Source organism: Anolis sagrei, chromosome 2 (genome assembly GCF_037176765.1).
Source record: "Anolis sagrei isolate rAnoSag1 chromosome 2, rAnoSag1.mat, whole genome shotgun sequence".
Classification (NCBI taxonomy): Eukaryota; Metazoa; Chordata; class Lepidosauria; order Squamata; family Dactyloidae; genus Anolis; species Anolis sagrei.
The window spans coordinates 237,460,648-237,482,903 of NC_090022.1; the positions used below are offsets into that span (position 1 = coordinate 237,460,648).

Sequence of the window (22,256 nt, forward strand, 5' to 3'; positions counted from 1 at the left end):
CATGCTCATTTTCATTAGCAGAAAGGCACAAATCTACTATTCTAACTTTAGGCTTCAACAATGTGAATCGAGTGCATGGCTTATCATTCATTAAAATCACAGTAGTTGAGACAACAAAGTAGATTTAGAGTCTAAACTTTAGTCCAAAATTCTATTACTATGAAGTTTTTCTGAAACTCAGAATGCACAGGACTGAATTGCAAGTCTATTCTCCCTCTATCTATCTATCTATCTATCTATCTATCTATCTATCTCTATCTATGAAACTCAGTTTGTACTCAGCCTTTCTGCATGTGAAAAGCACCTTGTTGTTATTGCTGTCAACCCAGCTTTGTTTTATAGCAATCCTCTGAATGAGATCTCTCAAAGCCATGCTTTTATTGACAGCCCAATCATAGCTTCCATGATTGAATATGTCCACCTGCAATGCAATATCTATATTTTCCTACTGCCTTCAGCTTTACCAAACACTCGAACTGCCTCATCACACTAAAGCATGGATCCACTTTAAATTCAGTTTCTGCCTTCTGCAGGATTTTGGGGTTTGTAGTTTAGTGAAGCCCAGGACCTGTCTGACTGAGCAGTTTAAATGTCCCTCACTAAACTACAAGCCACAGAATTCTGCAGGAGGCAGAAACTGATTTAAAGTGGATCCATGTTCTAGTGTGATTAGGTCCTAAATCATGTTATCTCAGGATACCATGACTCAAAGTATGACAAGCTCAGTTTACTCATTTTAGTCAGGATAATTTACTCCTGGAGCCATTGATTTGTCTTTTTAGAAGTCTGTGGTATCTACAGAATTCTCCTCCACCATAACATTTCAAATGAGTGGACTCTTCTCTTACCAGCTATCTTCATTGTTGAGCTTTGGGCATCATGCATAAAAAAAACAACATGCATTATCCTGACTTTGGTATTCAAAACACTTTAAGAAGAGGCAAACCGCCTAAATGTTCTCTCTTCCATATAACCAAGAAACTTGTTCCCAACTTACTCTGTTCACAGTGCTTCCCCATGAATCCTGTACGGCATGTACACTGCCCTGAGATGTGGTCACAGTCGGCTCCATTCTGACACTGGCAGATTAATGCACAGTCTTTTCCATAAAATCCCAAAGGACATCCTGCAAGGGAAGACAATCATTGCCATTTCGAATAATGTATTGAACATTAATGGAAATAAAGAACTGCTATTTTCAATCACATACATTTAAAAAATCACACAAGAGCTTAAAACTTGATATTATTTTAAACTGCTTATGTGGAAAATATAAATTATATTACTAAGCAAGTCTAAAGGAAGTAATGGTATCTTTCTTTAGTGTAATTGCATGCATATTTATTCAGAAAATTGTATTTAATGGTTTCCAAGCAGAAGTAAAGTTAGCAATGCACTTCCTGTGCTAATTGGCTTCCCTAGTGCCAGGATGTTTGATCATCAGCAACACTTTTGTGAGTGTCTAGTCAATAATACAACTGTCTCAGTATTTTCTGCACTTAATCAGTACTTTCTGCACTTAATTTTCCTCTGACTCCACTATCTATAATACCAACCCCAAACATGTGTGCTTTTTATATTTCTAAAACTCTGGATAATGCTCTATTCATCTGATGAAGTACGTTGCAGTGCATGAAAAGTGATATTAAAATAAATTTGTTAATCTTGAAATTGACTAATATTTCAAGTAGGTTTTGAATAAGGAGCCACAACCTTTGGGCATACTTTCTATTCATAGGCTCCTAAAACATGAAACAGTAAATAATAACATATATTATTCATATAAAGACTTTATTTCAGCCTCAGGAAGGCATATGACATGTAAAAAGATCGCTTTTCAAAATCAGAAAACAAGAATCTTGAGTACTGCTGACTCAAGTAGCACAGAGCAGATAAAAGGCTGCATATGTCTTCCTGATATTACAGAATTCTTTGTGAAACAGCACAGTTATCTATTACTCTAATAATGGAAGAAAGGCTAACATTCTTCAGAAGATAAGTAGAACTGCAAAACATCTTCATTCTCAACAGCATTTTTGAAAGTATATACAGTCAGCCCTCCACATTTGTTGGTTCGACTTTTGTGGATTTGATTATTCACAGATTTGATAAAATTGTTCTCTTCATGTCCCTAGTTTCTCCAGTGTAATTCCATAGTTAACAGTTGAAGGATGCTGGCCATAGAGTTGTGTTGAAGGACCTATACAATCTTAGAGAGATTATTGCTATTATTATTATTATTATTATTATTATTATTATTATTATTATTATTATTCTGACACAAAATACAGTATGTCACAGCAAATGAAATATATATGCGGGAATTATTATTATTATTATTATTATTATTATTATTATTATTACTCACTTTTTCTCTCCACAAGTCTCAAAGCAGCTTTAAAAGTGGGGGTTTTATTTGTGATTTTTCACTTCTGTGAGGGGTCCCTAACCCCAGCAAATGTGGAGGGCTGACTGTATGTGCAAGATGGATTGTGTAAGATGCAACAAAAAACTTAAGGCAGCTAAAAGTGTGCACAATTTTTTCTGATTTCTGAGAAGAATACCTAAATTAGAACTTCCTACCACTGACTTCCAACTCTATTGCTGTATAACCACCATTTCCAACCTGGTATCCCTTAGATGCATGGTTGGCTGGACTCTAGAAGCTGAGTTGAGCAATCTTGGAGGGCACTTGGTTGGGGAAAACTGATCTATACTATTTATTGATAAATATTGGGAATAACTCACTTTGTGTGCAGTAGAGACCTGTCCACCCTGGTGTACATTTACATTCCCCATCATAGGCACTACAGCGAGCTCCATTATGGCAATTGCAGGTATGGATGCAGTTTGGGCCCCAGTGAGAAGGAGGGCAAGCTGAAACAATGCAAATAAATCAGTTAGTCTTTTTGACAAAAACAGAACAGTGGTGCTCTCAGTCGGTCAATGTGATGCCATGGACTTGTGTTAAGCTATATTGTTTAATTTATTGGATGTTTAATAGAGTCTAAGCTGTTGGGATGGGCAGAGAATGAAATGTTGGAGTGAATGCTGATTTGTGCATTATTTGAAGATGGTGCATTATTTGCATTAGATGGTGAATAACAGTTGATGAATGGCAGTTAATACAGTTTGTGTTTTAATTTCATTACAGAATGGAGATTAGTGAGGATATAGATGGTCTGCGTGAACTGACATGGGAGATTTATTATTAAGCATTAGGTTTAGGAATAAACAAGTGGTATTTTAAGGATGAGAGCCAGCATGATGTAGTAGTTTGAGCATTGGGCTGCAACTTTGGTGAGTAGTGTTTTATTCCCTGCTTGGCCATGGAAACCTGCTGGGTGACCTTGGGTGAATTATACCTCTCAGCCTGAGAGAAAGGCAAAGACCAGCCCTTCTGAACAAACTTTGCCAAGAAACCCTATGACAGAGTCACATATGTCAGAAAGAACTTGAAGGCGCACAGCCAACCAATTTTAAGGATCCAAATTAGCTGGAGTTCCTTACCCCCAATCTCTGTTTGAGCCAGTATAACAGCATGGCAAAAGGCTTGTTTGGAAGCACTAACACTCCAAAGTTTGTGAATCTTCATCATATTTTATAAATATTATTTCTTAGTTAAACTGGGGTTGCAACTATCTTGCAATATTTGTGCATTAACTTACTGTATTTTGATAACAGGACAACTTGGAGGAGGAGAAATGGACACATTGCATCCTGCACTAGGGCTGCTCTCACTTGGCTAAATAAAGGAAATGGAGCATATATATTTTGGATAGCTGATGGGTAGAGGTGCATATGTGTATCGGTTCATTGCAAGATGAAAGAAGTTAAATATGTCTAACTCAGACTGAGAAACTATATGAACAGAGACTCTGTAAACTTCAGTGGTTAGAGAAACACAAGATACTCAGCCAGTGCCTGAAGAACTGGCCAAAACAGTGTCCCCAGGGATGAATGCAGGGATGACTATTGGATTGTTTCATCATATTCTGTAGTGTAAGGCAATCTGAAACACATTTTCAGATTCCCAGACAGTGTGAATTGTGATCAATTTCCAAACTCAATTAGCTGAAGTGGTTTACTGGTCAGTGCACTCTGAATGCAGTGTGATTATTTTGACCCATGGAGACAACTCTGTGCTGGACTTAGGGTGACAAACCATAATAAGTTTTATGACACAAAATTCTCAACAATACAACACAATGGGCAAGAGTTGTTACCTGAAACTGAAGTTATACTAAATCATACCGCCAAAATACATTTCCAGTGTGCAGAATAGCCTTCATTAAAATTTACTAATGAGGTTAGGGTTACAGATATTGCCTGAGGACTAATTTTTGTTTTCATGAGTCTACCGATCAATAATTCTTTCCATGTCATAGTTCATTATTTATAGAACAATAAAGTAAACAACTTTCCAATCCATGCTTTCAGATCTATTTGAGGCCTCTGAAACATGGATGTTTTTGAGCAAATGTATTATATTTTTCAATTATTATTTTTATATCAAGGGTACTGGGCAGAGGGCCCCATGAAAACCTTTTTAAAGTCTTCATGGAAGTAACAGAGGAGTCATCACTAACTTCTACAACAAAAAAAGAAATTATGCACTAGTTAAACTTCATTTTCCTCATCTAAAGGTCCAGCTTGGTAGACATCCCCTTTCATTTAGCTAGGATTTTATTTCTCACTGAAATCACCCATTACAAGGAAGTACAAGAACACGAACCATTATGCAACAACAAAAATGCCAAAATTAGAGATTAAAATTAAATATCAGAAGTCTCAAAACATTAATTTATGAAAATATACATCAAAATAAAAATGTTTTGATATGATCCTTCTTGTAACTCTTGTAAAAAAAAGATGCACAATTTCATTTTATATGGACAGTTTTTAAAAAAATGAAAATAACACCATGGAAAGTCCATCATTGTTGCAGTAATACATAGCTAACATTAGGTAAACCCAATTGTTAATTCCAGCAGAATCACTTTAATTTATTTAGGTATTGCCTTTCCAAGCTCCCACTGATTCAGTGGGTCTACTCGAGTAGTTGGACCTTAACATAGGTTGTTGTCTTTTATATTATCTACAGCCTATTATGAAACAATCAAATCTGTAATTCATGAGACTTATCAAATCCAAAGTTTTCTGGGTATACCAGATGTTGCACAACAGTAGGACACAGTCATTTATTCTTGTTAATCAAATTGAGAATGATGTGAACCAATGAGGCATATTACAGGGAGCTGCACTGTGTTGAAAATAAAACAGTTTTTCCATGCTCTTTATTCTCTATGGATAGTTCCATTTTTGATAAAAGTTGAGGAACAATACTCATAATGACCTGTAAATAAGTTGACCCAGTTTTTGGGGAGTTGTTCTTTTGATTACAATCTCTACACTTATATATGAGCATATAGGGCACTATTATTGACAAACTACAAAAATAGCCATTGTAGCAGGGAGAATTCTGTACATTATAATCCAAACAAGGAACGTCCACAAACTCTGATATAAGTATACTTCCCAATCTAGTTACAAGATTCTCAAGGCTACCTTTTTCAGCAGTTTCTGTGTCTTACTATTCTGAGACTGGATTGAACCATTCAATCAGCTGGACCAAGATTCCACTCTGCACATATTCTATAGACACTGAAGTCATTTTAGCTTAACCGAAATATATATATATCAAAACTTAAACAACCATTGCAAATGTATTTTGAGGGGATTGTTTTTAATGTAAACTGATGCAGAAAAAAGAAACACTGGATTTGAAACTGGAAAAATGAGAAACTGAGGAGTTTGACAAGTTCATCCACTTTTCTCATAACAGTTCTTCACCTACCATGATAATGCTGAATCACTGCTAATGTTGGAATGGTGGCTCTGCTTAGCTTTTGTACATTTACATAATGTAGAAAAATACTATTCACTGCTACTTAAATTGATTTACATTGTTTTGCTCTACCCCATGTGGGAGGGGGGAGAGGATCATATTATTGTGGTGTTTAGTCCTGTAGAGTTACATAGCACATAGTTCCATTTGTCATGCCTTATCACAAGTTGTTCTTTCTTGCCTTTTCTCCCAAAATAATCAATTTTCAGATCTATCACACCAGCAGGTGTAGTTCCATATCACCCTCCATTTTTTTTTAAAAAAAAGAAAACCTTGGGGGGGGGGGGGACTGGAGATATCAGCTTTTTGGGAGAGAAATGACAATGCTTGGTAGCCCACAGGAATGACCCTTACTCCCTACCCCAGGTCACTGAAGCAATTTAACCTGGGCAAATTTGACAGCTCCTATTTCATGTGTTTTTGGGTGTTGTCTCTCCAGTTATATCCCAATTCCTGAGTCCAGAAGTCTATCTCTGACCGTCTTTTTTTTTTTTTGGGGGGGGGGGGAGACTGTTTCAGATAACAAAGCTAACAAAGCATGACAAAGCTGACAGGAAGTTCCCCTGCATCATAGGAAGGGTTCTGCCATAAATTCTTATTTATTTATTTATTTATTTGTGGTATTTATATACCGCCTGCCTCAACCCTGAAGGGGACTAGGAGTGGTTGGTTCACAGTCTTGGCAACAATTCAATGCCATTGATTTTATATATAAAAAAAACCAGTATGAAACATCAAAATTGCCCCTCCCCTGATCAAACATTAAATATTATTAAACACATCACATAAATTAATATCACATATCACACAAAGATATAGCCGTTGTCTGTAAACAGTCCCAATTTGTTCCAAGTGTTTAGTCCATAATCAGAACGTGAAATACTCCTATTGAGGATAACTGCATTTTATAAAGCAGGCTTTATTTTTCAAAGGCCTGAAAAATCTTAAGCTTTTTGTACCGCAAATATCTGTATAAAATGTAATAAAGCTGTTTGTCTATACAAGCAAAATGGTTATTGCTTAGAAGCTAAAGGAAAGAGTACACTTAAAGTGGAATTGCTATGCAAAACCCTAACTCAAACACTCTCAGACATATTAGCTAAGTACTCCTTGGTAACTAGGAGAAAATTTAAAAGAGCCAAACTCTGATCTACTGTTTCAACAAAACTTCTGAATAAAGAAAATTCTTTCACTTACGCTGAGAACAGTCACTACCAATCCAGCCAGGATAGCACTGACAAGATCTGTCAATTGGATTACAAGTCCCATTGTTGGTGCATGTGCAAATTCCTGCACAGTTCTTCCCAAACCTTCCACTGGGACACACTGTCAAAAAGCAATTGAAGAATTCATGAAAAATCTGTATGCCTACAGTTTATTATGCTTAATGCTGTTCTGTTTTGTTTTGTTGTTAAAGGTTGCTCTAAATTCTAGTAACTAAAGTGATGCCCACAAGATCATGAAAACTGGCCATTGCTGAGAGCTGGGTTGACAGACATCCCTTCTCGATCAGAACAAACTTTGCTCCACCTTTCCTCCCATTGGCTCTTCCCTCATCCTTTCTTCTTTTGATTTCCTTTTCTTTCATATTGCTTCAGTTTAAATGTTTCCACCATTGATCTTTCATGGCTTGCCTTCTGCTTCTTCTTTCCTAAACTCCTCATCTAATGTTTTTTCAGGCTTCTTTCCTTTTTGTCACCTCTTCCTCCTTGTCAGCTAGTTCCTCCATGCTTTTGTCCTTTTTCTCTGTTTATATCAAAGCCTCCATTTCTTTCCTCTTTCCTCTGAAGCCTCAGTCCACTCATGTCTACCTTTAGATATGCTCTTGCTCACATTTTTATTGGCCATGGGATAGGTAAAGCCTTTAAAAAGGAGCTTTTTCTAAGAAGATTCCATTTTCCCTATGTTTGACAAAACTGCTATATTGTCGACTGCAATCTATTTGTAAAAATGCCAAGTAATTGTATTTTTATTACGGAACGGTCTTCATGCAAAGTAAGGACAAAGATGTTAAGAACAACAAAATTCACCTTCTACATTATAACTTTGACATTAATAAGAAAACAGTGAAAACACTGAATTAGATATGGGATTATATCATGATGTATACCTTCATTGCAGAGAGCACCTGTGAAACCAGGTAAGCAATCACACAGTCCGGTTACATGATGGCATGGACCACTGCTGTGTACACATTGAGGACATGCCTGGCTACAGCGATGGCCATAAAATCCTGGAGAACAAACTGAAAGCAGAAAGAGCACATTATATTCACCCTCCATTAACACAAAACACAGACCAATCCAGAACTGCTGCTTCAGATTCACTTGGAGCCCTTCCAGACAGGTTCTATATCCTAACATCTGATCCCAGGTTTTCTGTTTATCCCAGATTATCTGGCAGTGCAGACACATATAATCCAGTTTAAAGCAAAAAACCGGAGATGAGATCCTGGGATATAGGGCCTGTCCGGAAGCACCCTTAGTAGCCCCATCCACACAGTTGTATAAAATCTGACCTCTCCTTTGAACTGAGTTATATGGCAGTGTGAGATAATCCAGTTCAAAGCAGATATTGTGGATTATCTGCCTTGATATTCTGGGTTATATGGCTGTGTGGAAAGGCCGTTAGAACCATTTGAGGATACTAGATTTTTGCCTCATAAAAACAGGGTTTCTTTTTCATGTCAGGAGCAACTTGAGAAACTGTGTCGCTTCTGGTGTGAGAGAATTGGCTGTCTGCAAGGACATTGCCCAGGGGATGCCTGGATGTTTTGATATTTTACCATCTTTGTGGAAGGCTTCTCTCATGTCCCTACATGGGAAACGGGGCTAATAGAGGGAGCTCATCTGTGCTCTCCCTGGATTCGAACCTTCAGTCCTGCTGACACAAGGGTTTAACCCATTGTGCCACCAGGGGCTCCTATACCTATAAAAACAGGTGCATTACTAAGACACAAACATATAGATTCAATAGATTCAAAAGATCCTTTTTCAACATACTGAGACTTATCTAAAGTAAGGATTGTTGCTCCAGGTTGTAGTGGTTGTTGTAATATAATGGTTTGAGTGTTGGACGACAACTCCCTGGTTTGAATCCCTGGCCATGGAAACCCCCTGGATGACTTTGGACAACTCCTACCCTTTCAGCCAAAAGAGGAAGGCAAGAGCAAATCCCTTCTGAACAAATCTTGCCAAGAAAACCTTGTGATATGTTTGTAGGGCCACCATAAAGACAGAAATGATTTGGAGGCCCACAAAAACAAAAACAACATTTTGCTTCTGTATCCATAAAGGACTGAACCACTGACCTGTCAGTTCCCAAAAGAATACAAGTATAAAATGTTTTCCCAACATAAGGGCAATCAAAGGGCAGACAGCTACACACTTCTCATTGTTTTTATTCAACCCATGGCTATAAAAAAGGAAAGGAATCCAATTCATTTTTATGCCAAATGCACTAACCCCTTCTTCTTCACAGATACATCACCACTTAGATTGACAGAAAAAGAAAGAGACTTGGTTTAGTAGAATTTCTCTCTTTGTAGCTCTAACCTCTTCTGGCATTTCTTTCATGACAAATTAGTGTATTAAGCAACACTTCCAGTTAAGTGCCAGTTGTTAAGCAGCAATTAACATTTACAAAGCTAACTTTTGCCTTTAAATTATTTGAGCAATGAAGAAGTCGGCCAGCTTGACTGCATGCTTCAGATAGATTGCCAGATCAAAAAACAAAACAAAACAAACATACACACACACAAATAAAGCTGTTGAGAAAGCCTCATGGTTTTTCAGTAAAGTTATAGGTCAGTCATAAGTTCCTCCTCCTCACTTATTGCCCAAGCTGTTTATAACAGTATAATCACTGCTCAGTGCAGTGGTTCTCAACTTTTGAGTCATCAGTGGTCCAGGCTGTGCAATCCGTAAGGCCATGAGATCTACAGCTCACTATCTTTCAAAAACAGAGATTGCAGGCTACTGGATACATGCATCAAGTTAAATCCAGCAGTGCACAGAGTATAGATAATATTATATAGGATATGGATTTTTTTAAATAAAGAAACTTGGCAGCTTCTTTCCAGCTTTCTTGAAAACACAAAAGGTGATTAAAACTTTGTAAAGGGCCTCTAAACATGTTAGATTACAGGCAGAGTCTAAGAACTGGATGTTCACTCTTAGTCAGACTTTAACAACATTAACACTGGAGATGGAAGCAGAATAGGAGATGGAAGCAGAAATTATCAAATTACTGGGAAGTTATTGCATAAAGAACTGCTCTGAAAGTTAGAGAAGAAAACACAGAATGACAAAGGACAAGTTCCTATGACTCATATAGCTTATTTTCACCTTTAATTTGATTGCAAGCTTAAATCAGCAATGGGAAAGGAGGACAACCATCATGTTCAGCTCATTTTGGTAGTTACTTGATGTAAAGTATGTATTCTATTGGACTTGCAACTAAAAGTCACGTCAGATTCTGCAGCTCCATAAAAAGGATGCTAAAAAAAACACTTCCACAAAGATCAGCCAAGATGTGCCAGATCTAGCAGTTACCAGAAATTCATAATCTGGACTGGACTATTTGTACCTATGACTTATGACTGGTCTGTGTGGTAAATTACCAAGAGATGTTACATCTCCAGCAAATAGCTGTGACCAAACAAACAGAAGGCTTTTAATTCTACATGTCCATATATGCATTGCAATATTTGGATCACTCCTAACAATGTTGTCTTATCCAGTTTAACTGAGGCAAATGAAATATTTTCTCAAGAATATGTTTTTGCTAACACATTGAGATTCCAGCTTTGTCGAATGTTGCAAGATAAAAATAATATCTACCCATATAGGTACCGCTTATGCAGGGAGGCTAATTTAACTAATTTATGGTGCCATAAAATCTCCAACAAGCATGCAAAAGAATGAGGAAGTACTCCATCGGTATCTCAAATGGACGGTGAAGTGACAGCTCCCCTGGTGGCCAGAATACAATCATGAAAGCTGGAAAGTTAAATAGCCTCTGTATGTCTGTCTATATACGTTGTGTGTCTATGACATTGAATGTTTGCCATGTATATGTACATTGTAATCCGCCCTGAGTACCCTGCAGGATGAGAAGGGCAGAATATAAATACTGTAAATAAATAAATAAATAAATAAATATACATAGTGTATATGATATTGACAAAACAAAAAATAAGAAGAAAGTGTTATACATTCAGTACAACTTTTATTTGTCTTGGGAAATTTATGCATTGCAAAAAAATCCCACAATGCAGCAAAAGGAGAAAAGTAAAATCAAATGTAGTAAATACTCTAAAAACACCAGGTTCTATCTGATCTGGGAAGCTTAACAAGATCAGTCTTTGTTAGTACTTGGATAGAAGACTACCAATGAATACCAAGTGCTGTAGGCTATATTCCCTAAGATTCCAGAGGAAGGAACTAGCAAAACTATCTTTGAGCATTCCTTGCCTAAGTAATCATTATGAAATTAATAGGGGCACCATAAATCAATAGGCAACTTGAAGGAACATATACACACACTATATATATTAATTTATTTTATTGTATTATCACTTTGCATTATAAGAAACTATGTCACCATGTGGGTATACTTCTGAGCCCAGATTTCAGGAGTCACAACTGCAACATCATCATCATCATCAACAACAACAACACTTGCAAAGACTCTGGCAAAGGCCAGCAAAGGTGGTCCCAGTGGTGATTGGCACACTGGGTGCAGTGCCTAAAGACCTTGGCCTGCACTTAAACACAATTGGCGCTGACAAAATTACCATCTGCCAGCTGCAGAAGGCCAACTTACTGGGACCTGCACACATTATTCGCCAATACATCACACAGTCCTAGACACTTGGGAAGTGTCCGACGTGTGATCCAATACAACAGCCAGCAAAGTAATCTTGTCTGCTGTAGACTCATCTTGCTGTGTTTCTGATAATAATAATAATAATAATAATAATAATAATAATAATAATAATAATAATAGAGTGTGGACCAACTGCTCCCCTTCTTGGCAACATCTAATATGGCCAGAGCATTGGCTACATCCCATTTGGAATACTATAATGTTCTCTACAAGGGAATGCCTTTGAAAACTGCTCAGAAACTTCAGTTGGCCCAAACAGCAACCCAATTATTAAATAAAGGTGGCTACATGGCTCACACAAGTCCCTTATTGCAACAGTTCTATTAGCTGTTGGTCCTTTTCAGACACAAATCAAAGCACAAGTGATTACCTATAAAGTCCCATACAACTTGGGCCAAGACTATTTGAGGAATTGTATTACCTTATATGAGCCTGTTTGAGATTTATTTATTTATTTATTTGATAGAGAACCTTTTCTCTCTCCCAGTACTTTTGTCAGGCTCATTTGAAGGAGACAAGGGAGAAGGCCATTTCAGTGGCTGCTTTCAGACTTTGAAACTCTCTCCCTTGCTCTTCTTCCACCACCAAGTGAAAACATTCTTCTCTGCCAGACTAATAGGAATGGGCTGTGATGGGCTTTTAATGATGATGTGCTATTTTAACATTTGTCTTTTAATGGATTTCAAATGGTTTTAGCTCCATAGTGTGTTTTGTTTTGTAAAATAGACACATGTTTGTGAATGGGTTTTAATCTGACTGATTTCAAAAATTTGCACATCACCCTTTAGTCCCTTTATTGGAGAAAAGGAGACATATAAATAACAACGTAAACAATAATATACTAAAGAAAGAAAAATTATATTTTACCACTTACTTCTTTGGCAAGTAGTGCCTCTGTAACCTGGTGCACATTCACAGATTCCTTCATCTGGAGAACATGAGGCTCCATTTTTGCAGTAACAAGACAATGAACAGTTTGGCCCCCAGTGTCCTTCAGCACAGACGCTGTCACAACGCATGCCTGCAAAAGAAGTTAACATATAGAGCCAATTATTAACACTGGGGGAAACACTCAAATTTCAGAAATCACATGAGACCTCTAACTAGGAAGCCTAAATCTGTCAGAGGCATTATTTATCATACATGAAGCCATATTCCACATGACTTTTACCTAAGGTAATCAAGGCCCAAACTAGATTTAGCAATGGCAAATCTCTTCATTACATTTAGGAAGGACAAAGAGGTTATCTGGAATAAGGAGAATTTTGTACCCTTCAGCTACATGATACTAACATGTAAATATCTGGTGCAGTGGGTTAAACCAGTGTAGGAAGGACTAAAGACCGACAGGTCACAGGTTCGAATCCAGGGAGAGCGCAGATGAGCTCCCTCTGTCAGCTCCAGCTCCTCATGTGGGGACATGAGAGAAGACTCCCACAAGGATGGAAAAACATCAAAACATCCGGGTGTCCCCTGGGCAATGCCCTTGCAGACAGCCAATTCTCTCACACTAGAAGTGACTTGCAGTTTCTCAAGTCACTCCTGACACGACAAAAAAAAGTTTATGTGACTAATGATAGTTCAGATATTCCAGTTTCATAGAATCATAGAATCATAAAATCATAGAATTGGAAGAGACCTTGTGGGCCATCCAGTCCAACCCCCTGCCAAGAAGCAGGAAAATCGTGTTCAAAGCACCCCTGACAGATGACAATCCAGCCTCTGTTTAAAAGTCTCCAAAGAAGGAGCCTCCACCACTCTCCGGGGCAGAAAGTTCCACTGCTGAACGGCTCTCACAGTCAGGAAGCTCTTCCTAATGTTCAGGTGGAATCTCCTTTCTTGTAGTTTGAAGCCATTGTTCCGCGTACTAATCTCCAGGGCAGCAGAAAACAAGTTTGCTCCCTCCTCCCTATGACTTCATCTCACATAGTTATACATGGCTATCATGTCTCCTCTCAGCCTTCTCTTCTTCAGGCTAAACATGCCCAGCTCTTTAAGCCACTCCTCATAGGGCTTGTTCTCCAGACCCTTGATCATTTTAGTCACCCTCCTCTGGACACATTCTAGTTTGTCAATATCTCTCTTCAATTGTGGTGCCCAGAATTGGACACAGTATTCCAGGTGTGGTCTAACCAAGGCGAAATAGAGGGGTAGCATGACTTCCCCAGATCCAGACACTATACTCCTATTTATGCAGGCCAAAATCCCATTGGCCTTTTTTAGCTGCTCAATCTAAAGAAAACCTAATCAGTCAACAACAAAGCCCAAAATCAATATCATCACAATTTTTCAAGTTTGTTACAGGTAAATAGGTTTTAGTTTGTCATTTTTAATGAGACCAACTTTCAACAAATCAGAGTTCTGAAGTTCAATGTAAACAAGTAGTATCATCTACAATTTAACCTTTGAAAGAAAAAAGGTTGAATTTTCACAATGACGTAATTGCTTTATAAATTCACCAATTAATAATGCAACAATTACTAACAAGAATTGTCAGCCTAAAATCTTCTATTTTATTTGTTTGTTTTTCTTTGATAACCAGATCCTTGACTGAATAGATATTCTTGCTTGGCTTTTATGTTTTGGAGACTAGCAATTCAGTCAAAAAGATTTAGGACCTTGACTGCTTCTATTAAAGCTGCTGAGTAGAATACTCAGTCCTTACTCTCCTGTTATTACAGATGCGTCTGTGTGTCTTCCCTGGCATTAACAAAGTCAGGATGATTGTATATTCCTGCATCACAGGGGTTGAACTGGATGGCCCCTATGGCCTCTTCCACTCTATCATTCTAGGTCCTATCCAGAATTGTTTACATTGTTCTATAAAGTAGGGTTACCACATTTTGGAAAGCAAAAAAAAGGGATACATTTACTGACTATCTCAAATTACTGATCATTGTGATGGCTATAAATAGTGTTACTAGAAATATTCCTAGCCTTCAATGTATTTGAGGAACAATAAATTTGCATTTCCTTTCTCCCTACCATGCCTCTTCTGACAGTTCTCTTTCCATTCTACTAAACTGCCCTGATTCATTGCCCATGAATTCAGAGCTTCCCTCACTCCCATGTTCTGGTAGAACACTTTTCTCCCTTGTTTTTGTGTTCCTTCTCTTCCAATCTAAGAGCTTCTATCTCTTTCTCTAACTAATGCTTCACCAGACCAACCTCTGCCCTTTGTCATAGTGAGCTCTCAATAAAGCCAGGGAGACCATAATGAGAAGGTGATGGCAGCCGGCTGGAGACAAAGCAGCCGCTGACATTTCCGAAATCCCTAGACATTTTAAGAAACTGCTAGGACAGAAATTTTAGGTCTAAAAAGGGGCATGCCCTAGAAAGGAGGATGGATTGTAAGCCTATATAAAGTTATGTTAGACAAATTAGGAAAGAAGATAAAGAATTTCATGTTAATATTGTACTTCTAGGAGCCTTTCCACACAGCCATATAAGCCAGAATATCAAGGCAGAAATCCCACAATATCTATTTGAACTGAGTTATCTGAGTCCACACTGCCATATATTCAAGTTCAAAGCAGAAAATGTGGGATTTGATTCAGCTGTGTGGAAGGGGCCTAAATTACAATAGCCTTTTTAGTATAGTAGGCATAGTTTTGATAATTTCAAAACAGTTGTCAGCGCAAGATCCCTCCAAGTAAAATGGTGAATGGTTGGGGCACAGGCATAGCTAATGCTGGAGGTGGCAAAATAAGGGCACTGTCTTCCAAACAAAAATTCTCGTCTGGAAATGAAATTCTCCTCCAGTCCCCCAAATTCTTGCATTGGAGAGTAATGTATAACAGTTGCATTCAGACATAGAATTGTTAATCAGGTTGAGTGTCTCTTATTCAGAAATCCAAACTCCATAATGCTCCAATCTCCAAAATGTCCATATGGTGGCTTCCTGAAGGTTTGATGTACTCATAATTTGTTTCATGCACAAGGTCTGTATACAGTATCACTTTGGATGCAACCCAGGGCAAATCACACACTCTCTCGGCCTCAATGGAAGCCAAACACAAACCCCTCTGAACAAATTCTGCCAAGAAAACTCTGTGATAGGTTAATCTTTGGGCCCTTCCACACAGCCCTATATCCCAGAATATTAAGGCATAAAATCCCACAATATCCACTTTGAACTGGGTTATCTGAGTCCATCTTCAGATAATGTGGGATTTTCTGCCTTGATATTCTGGGATATAGGGATGTGGAAGGGCCCCTAGGGTTACCATAAGTCAGAAATGACTTGAAGGTACAAAACAACAGCCGCGTGAATGCTGAATTAGATGGACATCTGTAACTAGAAATACAGTGCTTTTGCTCTTATGATTCCCTTTTAAAAAATCTTCTGAACCAGGAAAATCTGCAAGGCAACAGATACTGAACAAGCCTGCTTTTGTTCCAATTAGTGTGTTAAGCTGACTGCATGCCAAACTGGGAAGAGAACAGGATTCCAAAGTACTTAGCTATGCTAAGAATATTGGTCAAGATACGTACCATGAGGTCCAGTATACAACACAGTAACGAAAAAAGCAGCTACTTTTTCAAACCATAGCCCTTGTTTTCTTTTATTAACTTTAAACTATTAACTAATCTCTCTGTGTGCATGTGTGTGTGTTTCATTTCCTTCTAAAAAGTCTCCTTTTATGTCAAATGCCAGTAGGCATGCACTGTGGCTCTCAGATCTTATTGTGTCTCTACAGTGTTTTCTATTATCCATTGACTATTGAAGAACAGCTACTGAATGAATCATAATGGCTAAAGAAAAGGGGGCAGAGATCCAGAAGAATGATTTGCTTTGTAAATATCCCATGGTAAAATATGTTTCAGGTCCACTTCCTATCAGCAAACTCAATCTGGGGTGCAGGGATTCTTAAAACACGCCAAGTGAATATTTTCTACTATCTGAAAAAGAACTGGAACCGACTGTGAACACAGAAAATTAATTCCCCTCACTATGCACACAATAAGCAGTCTTAGCCAATCACTGCAGAGGGAAAATCCCATCTAGGAAATCTCTTTTTTGATACATGAAAATGGACTAAATGTCAACAACTTTATGCTGATTTTAAGATTGTCAGAAAAATGACCGTTGTGGAAAATGTCTTATACTGAAATTTGACAAGAACTCAGCAACTCATTTTACCCAGGATGCTGAACATAATGAGGCTTCTTTTCTTGTGTGAATGTGAATTTGAATGGAATTCGAGCTGATTGCCAAGTAGAAGAAGAAACTTGCTATACCATCAGCATCGTACAAGCTGATTTTTGTCTGCCTAGCTGGGTTTTCTGAATGAAGACACAAAGTAACTTATTTCTCAACAGCTTGGTACAGTCTTTTCCAACTTGAAACCTAAACCTAGTCACCTAAATTTGCATCTGAATTAGATTCCTGAGTGAGAGACACCGAGCTCCCTTATTAGATGCAATGGAATCTGTGTGAACATCATACCTTTAAATATGTGACCAGGCTGCTAAATAGGTAGAAATTCAAGAATATATGTCTGAAAGAAATGTTTTTGAAGAGGATTCTAATGAAAATATTTGTGCAACCAATTTTGCTTCTTGTAGAACACAAAAAAGACATACTGGGAATAATGTGAGATGTTACTTGCTCTTTACTGTTTTCCACCTAACTTAAGAAATTTAAAACAAATTCAAAGCTCATTAAATAGAAAATTGAAATGTTTCTGGACATCCAGTGTTGTATATATCACTTCTTTTAATGAAATATGGTTTCATGGCATTATATTTAACATGCTAATGAAAAGCAATTGTGTGTGTGTATTCATGAGTAATTAAATTGAAATTACATTTGCACAAACCTTGACATAACTGCTGCCCACCATGCCCATTTCATCCAATTTCATTCTGATTTGATTAATTTCATCCAAATCTACACATGTGCATGGTTTTAAATCGTCTTCAGTTGTTTCAAATGGGTCTAGTTAATGTATATTTAGTTTGTTTAAAATTATCCCTATTGTCTTTAATTAGTTGTCTTTAATTAGTTTGGACTTTGTACACATCATGGGAAAATATGACAAAAGGTGATAAATGCTTGATAAAGTGGAAATGAGCAGGGAAGAGGAAGATAGTATTTCAGATGAATAGATGCAGTCAAGAAATCAATCAAGAAAGCCTGAGTTTGCATGACCTGAGTAGAGCTGCGAGGATAGGCTCCCTTGGATGCTTTATTTTAATTAATGGTAACAGTATTTGAATTAATAATGAAAATTTCCTCCATACAAAATCAATCACAGAAAATAGTGAGATTCTCCCACATAGCCTTGAAACATGTGAAAATGTGTTCGCTGTTGTTAATTTATGTTGTCATAGTTTATATACTTATGTATTGTTTATTTTATGTGTGGCACCCCCGAGTGCTTTTGTTAGCCACCCCGAGTCCCTTCAGGGAGATAGTAAAAAGGTAAAGATTTCCCTTGACATTCAAGTCTAGTCATGTCCAACTCTGGGGGGTGGTGCTCATCTCCATTTCTATGCCGGCATTGTCCATAGACACCTCCAAGGTCATGTGGCCAGAATGTCTGTGTGGAGTGCTGTTACCTTCCCACAGAAGTGGTACCTATTGATCTACTCACATTTGCATGTTTTCGAACTGCTAGGTTGACAGAAGCTGGGTCTAACAGCAGGAGCTCATCCCGCTCCCCAGATTTGAACCACCACCTTTTGGTCGGCAAGTTAAGAAGCTCAGCACTTTAACCTGCTGCACCACCAGGAGGCCCTGGGGAGATGGTGGAAGAGTATAAATAAAGTATATTATATTATTATTATAAAAGGCTTATCTCCCATCCTGTGATGGCCAGATGTGATAGCCAGAGACCTATACAGGCAAAGAATTAGAGGTTCTCTTCTTCTCTATTTGACAAGTCATTTCTGTAAACCATAACTGAGACTTGGCTTGTTTCATTAAAACATAGTTAAGCGTGCAAGAAGTTTGTTTGCCAATAAAGTATCAACAATATGTGAGTCAAAAATGGGCATGAAAACTTCCAAACTCTTCTCTCTGATTGTGGCATAATGAGGAAAAGAAAATAAGCAAGACCTCACTGCACCGCAACTCCTCTTTATAATGCTACACTATTGTTTAGCATTATGTGTGAGTGCAGCCTATGTGCCTGACCAAGAAAGTAAAAGTGAAAACCTTGTGTATATTTATGAGCACATGTGTAGCAAAACTGCTCAGTGCACATTCTTACAGTACAACTATGTACTTATCACAGTATACCTCTATTTCTAATAGTATCTGTACTAGAAACAGTCTGATGCATGCTAAGATTCTGAGTAACAAAAGTTCGCAAACAGCTCTGCTTTATTTAATGAATGATTTAAGCCTACTAACAATGATATGACATGAGTAATTTGCATGGGAGGGTTTGACATAATTTTAACTAATATCAACAGGAGGAAAAAAAAACTGTGTGCACATTCCAAACACTAAAATGTATCACACAAAACAAAATAATTATGAATGTTTGCACATTAATTTCATTCTTGATAAGCAGACTGGCAAAGAAATGGTTTTGTCAGAAAAAATGGACAAAGGGCTCTTTGATTGCATTTACAAGTTGCTAGGCAATAGCTAAATGGCCATGATAAACTTCAACTAAGCAGCTCTGAAGAAATCCTCATGCATTTAATGCTCAAAGAATGACGCCAAGAGCTTCACATCTAAATTAGCATTCCTGCAGCATCTGTAATTGTGTGAATGATGTAAACAATCCTTTGGATAGTATCTTCTAAACTATTATCATGGTGTTTTTTAACTGAAAAGGTTTTGGTATTTTAACAAATTAATGTTATAGCATTTTAATCTAAATACGTGTGGTGCTAAAATTGAGAACACGGATGTGGGTGCACAAAAGCCCTCCTCCCACAAATGTCCCAGAGGACTTAAATGAACATCCTACCTTCACATTTTGTGAGCAAAAATCTAGAAATCTTTAAAGCCACAGTGACAAAATTCATAAACAGGAACCCAGTGATATAAGGGATCCTGATCAAAGGAGCATTCAGCTTAACATAATTTCCTGGGCATAAAATCATGTTACAGTCTGCCATTGGTGGAATTTGGTTTCAAGATCCCCAATGGATACCAATAACTGTGGATGCTCAAATCCCATTATATGTAATGATGTGTTAAATGGCATCCCTTATATGAAACATCAAAATCAATGTTTGATTTTTGAATGAAAAAATAAATATTTTCAAGCCTTGGATCACTGAGAGAATATGTGGGGGAAAGGGGGCTGATTGTATTTATAGGTGGGAAAACACATGAATTTTCCCTCTTGTAGTGGAAAGAATATGTACTATATTATTAATTTAAATTTAATTCTGCTAAATTTACTTACTGTGCCACATTCCTAGTGTACTTCCAGATGGCCCCAAAATCCATGCCAAAGCGGGTTTTAAAATGTTGATACTTTATTTAAAAAACCTGCTTTGGTGCAGATTTCCTGGGATTTTTCTGGGGGGGGGGGTAGTTACATGCCATCCTGATTAAAACAGTTTGACCTAGAACAACAGTAATCAATTCTTTTTTTTCAGTTAAATAAACTGAGCATTTAAACCTAATAATGCTATATTAGTGTACAATTGCACTACATCACTGTCTCCGCCTCCTGTGTGACAATGATCTACAATTAAATAAATTAAATGAAAACCTCCCACACTTGACAGATTGTGGTTCCAAGAGCAAGTCAAAGCTACCAAAATTCTATATGCTGTCTTAAAACAGAGAAGGCCAATCTATAAACCAGTATTACAGTGTGCTATGTTACTAGCACTTAGAGTACTTGATAATGCACTTTCTTCCTAACTGGAGACCTAATGTAAGTTTTTAACTGCTTTTTCAACTGCTCTGAAGTTATTGGTAAGTTCTGACATTTTCCACAAAATGTCAGAGCACAGCAACGAAATAATGTGCTATGACCTGTAAAATTCTTCAGATCATTCTGTAAAAATCTGTGGTTTTTGTTAAGCTTTAATGGAAAATTCTTGTCAAACAGATCTTAGCTCATCTTAGAAAGTTACTTGTAAGCACAAAATTAACATAGCTGCTTGGGAATGTGGAGAATGTTCACCAAGTACATAAAATGTCAATTCTCATAAATCTTCAGCTAGTGTGGCTTTTAAACTGCACCAGGCATGGGCAAACTTTGGCCCTCCAGGTATTTTGTACTTCATCTCCCAGGAATCCCAGCCAGCTTACAAGCTATTAGGAATTGTGGGAGTTGAAATCCAAAACATCCAGAGGGCTGAAGTTTGTCCATGCTTGCTACACAGCCACCTTATCCTGGAGCTAACCCAGTATCTCAAAAAATTCCATATCAGCCTCACTATGGTTTTAACCACCAACTCCCTGTCTACTGCAGAGGCGGGAGAGATTCCTGAGCCCAAAGTGCTGAACCTGGTTTAGCACTGCCTCTCTTATCATTTCCCCTCCTATTCTTGTCATTGTGGTGTCCAGCAGATGTTGACATGGCACAGTGGATGTCACTTATCACATGGAATGACACCGGCAAGTAAGAGGGGTGGAGGAGAGGAACTATCTCCCTTCTCCAATTGCCTCATTGCTCTGGTGAGCATCATTCCAGGCGATGAGCAATGAACACAAACTATCTCATGCCAGCAGATTGCCACAATGACAAGAATGAAGGGGATGGTGAGTGCCATCCCCTGTTCCCACACTGCCAGAGCTCAGGAAATCTTGGAACCATACCAACTGCTTACATGCACCTAAAGTTGTGGTTTGTGCTAGATTCTGAGGGAGAATTTAGTTAACGTAGTACAAGAACATGTTAAACATCCATAGTCTGCATTAACCTGAATCAGCTCCGTGCATCATGCAGTTGCCGTGGAGCTGATTTGTGCCCTCCTTTCGGGATAATATATCAATGTAGATATGCCCTAGGACTACAGATATTCCATGAGTTAGGATAGCCTTCAGTTTCATGCACCTACAACTTCAAGTAAAGTTTATAGCTGTCAGAGATGGGCACCTAAAGCCAGTCTTGTTGAGTGAAGCCAAAATCACTGGGATGCCCAATATTGCAGTGTATCCCTACAGCCCTGTGAGAGAGGGCTCTATCTACTTCATTTCTATGTGTAGAACGTTTTGAATGGCTAAGAAGAGAAGGAGCCTTCCAAGTCTGCCCCTAGGCAATTCCCTCTAGCTTCAAACAGTGGGCCCTTCCAGACAGCCCTTTATCCCAGAATATCAAGGCAGAAAATCCTGCAATATCTGCTTTGAACTAGGTTAACTGAGTCCACACTTAGATAATGTGGGATTTTCTGCCTTGATATTCTGGGATAAAGGGCTGTGTGGAAGGGCCCTGTATTATCATCAAAGCTATGCTCTGTTTAGGAAAGTCTGTAATCAAACCTTATTCTATTTAATAAAGCAAATCAGCCCTAGATGTGCATTTCTAGGAGTCCC

The 22,256-nt window shown here is 38.0% G+C and overlaps 1 protein-coding gene across 3 annotated transcripts in view; it reads right to left on the reverse strand.

Moving 5' to 3' along the window:
* MEGF10 (multiple EGF like domains 10) overlaps positions 1-22,256 on the reverse strand; it is a 129,380-nt gene that overhangs the window by 13,055 nt on the left and 94,069 nt on the right. For all 3 annotated transcript variants that reach the window (XM_060761994.2, XM_067464468.1, XM_067464467.1), the window contains exons 14-18: positions 12,672-12,818; positions 8,019-8,153; positions 7,106-7,234; positions 2,749-2,877; positions 998-1,126 (exon numbers count right to left, since the gene is read on the reverse strand). In XM_060761994.2, the coding sequence (XP_060617977.2) occupies positions 998-1,126; positions 2,749-2,877; positions 7,106-7,234; positions 8,019-8,153; positions 12,672-12,818 (669 nt within the window). The remainder of the gene's footprint in view (positions 1-997; positions 1,127-2,748; positions 2,878-7,105; positions 7,235-8,018; positions 8,154-12,671; positions 12,819-22,256) is intronic.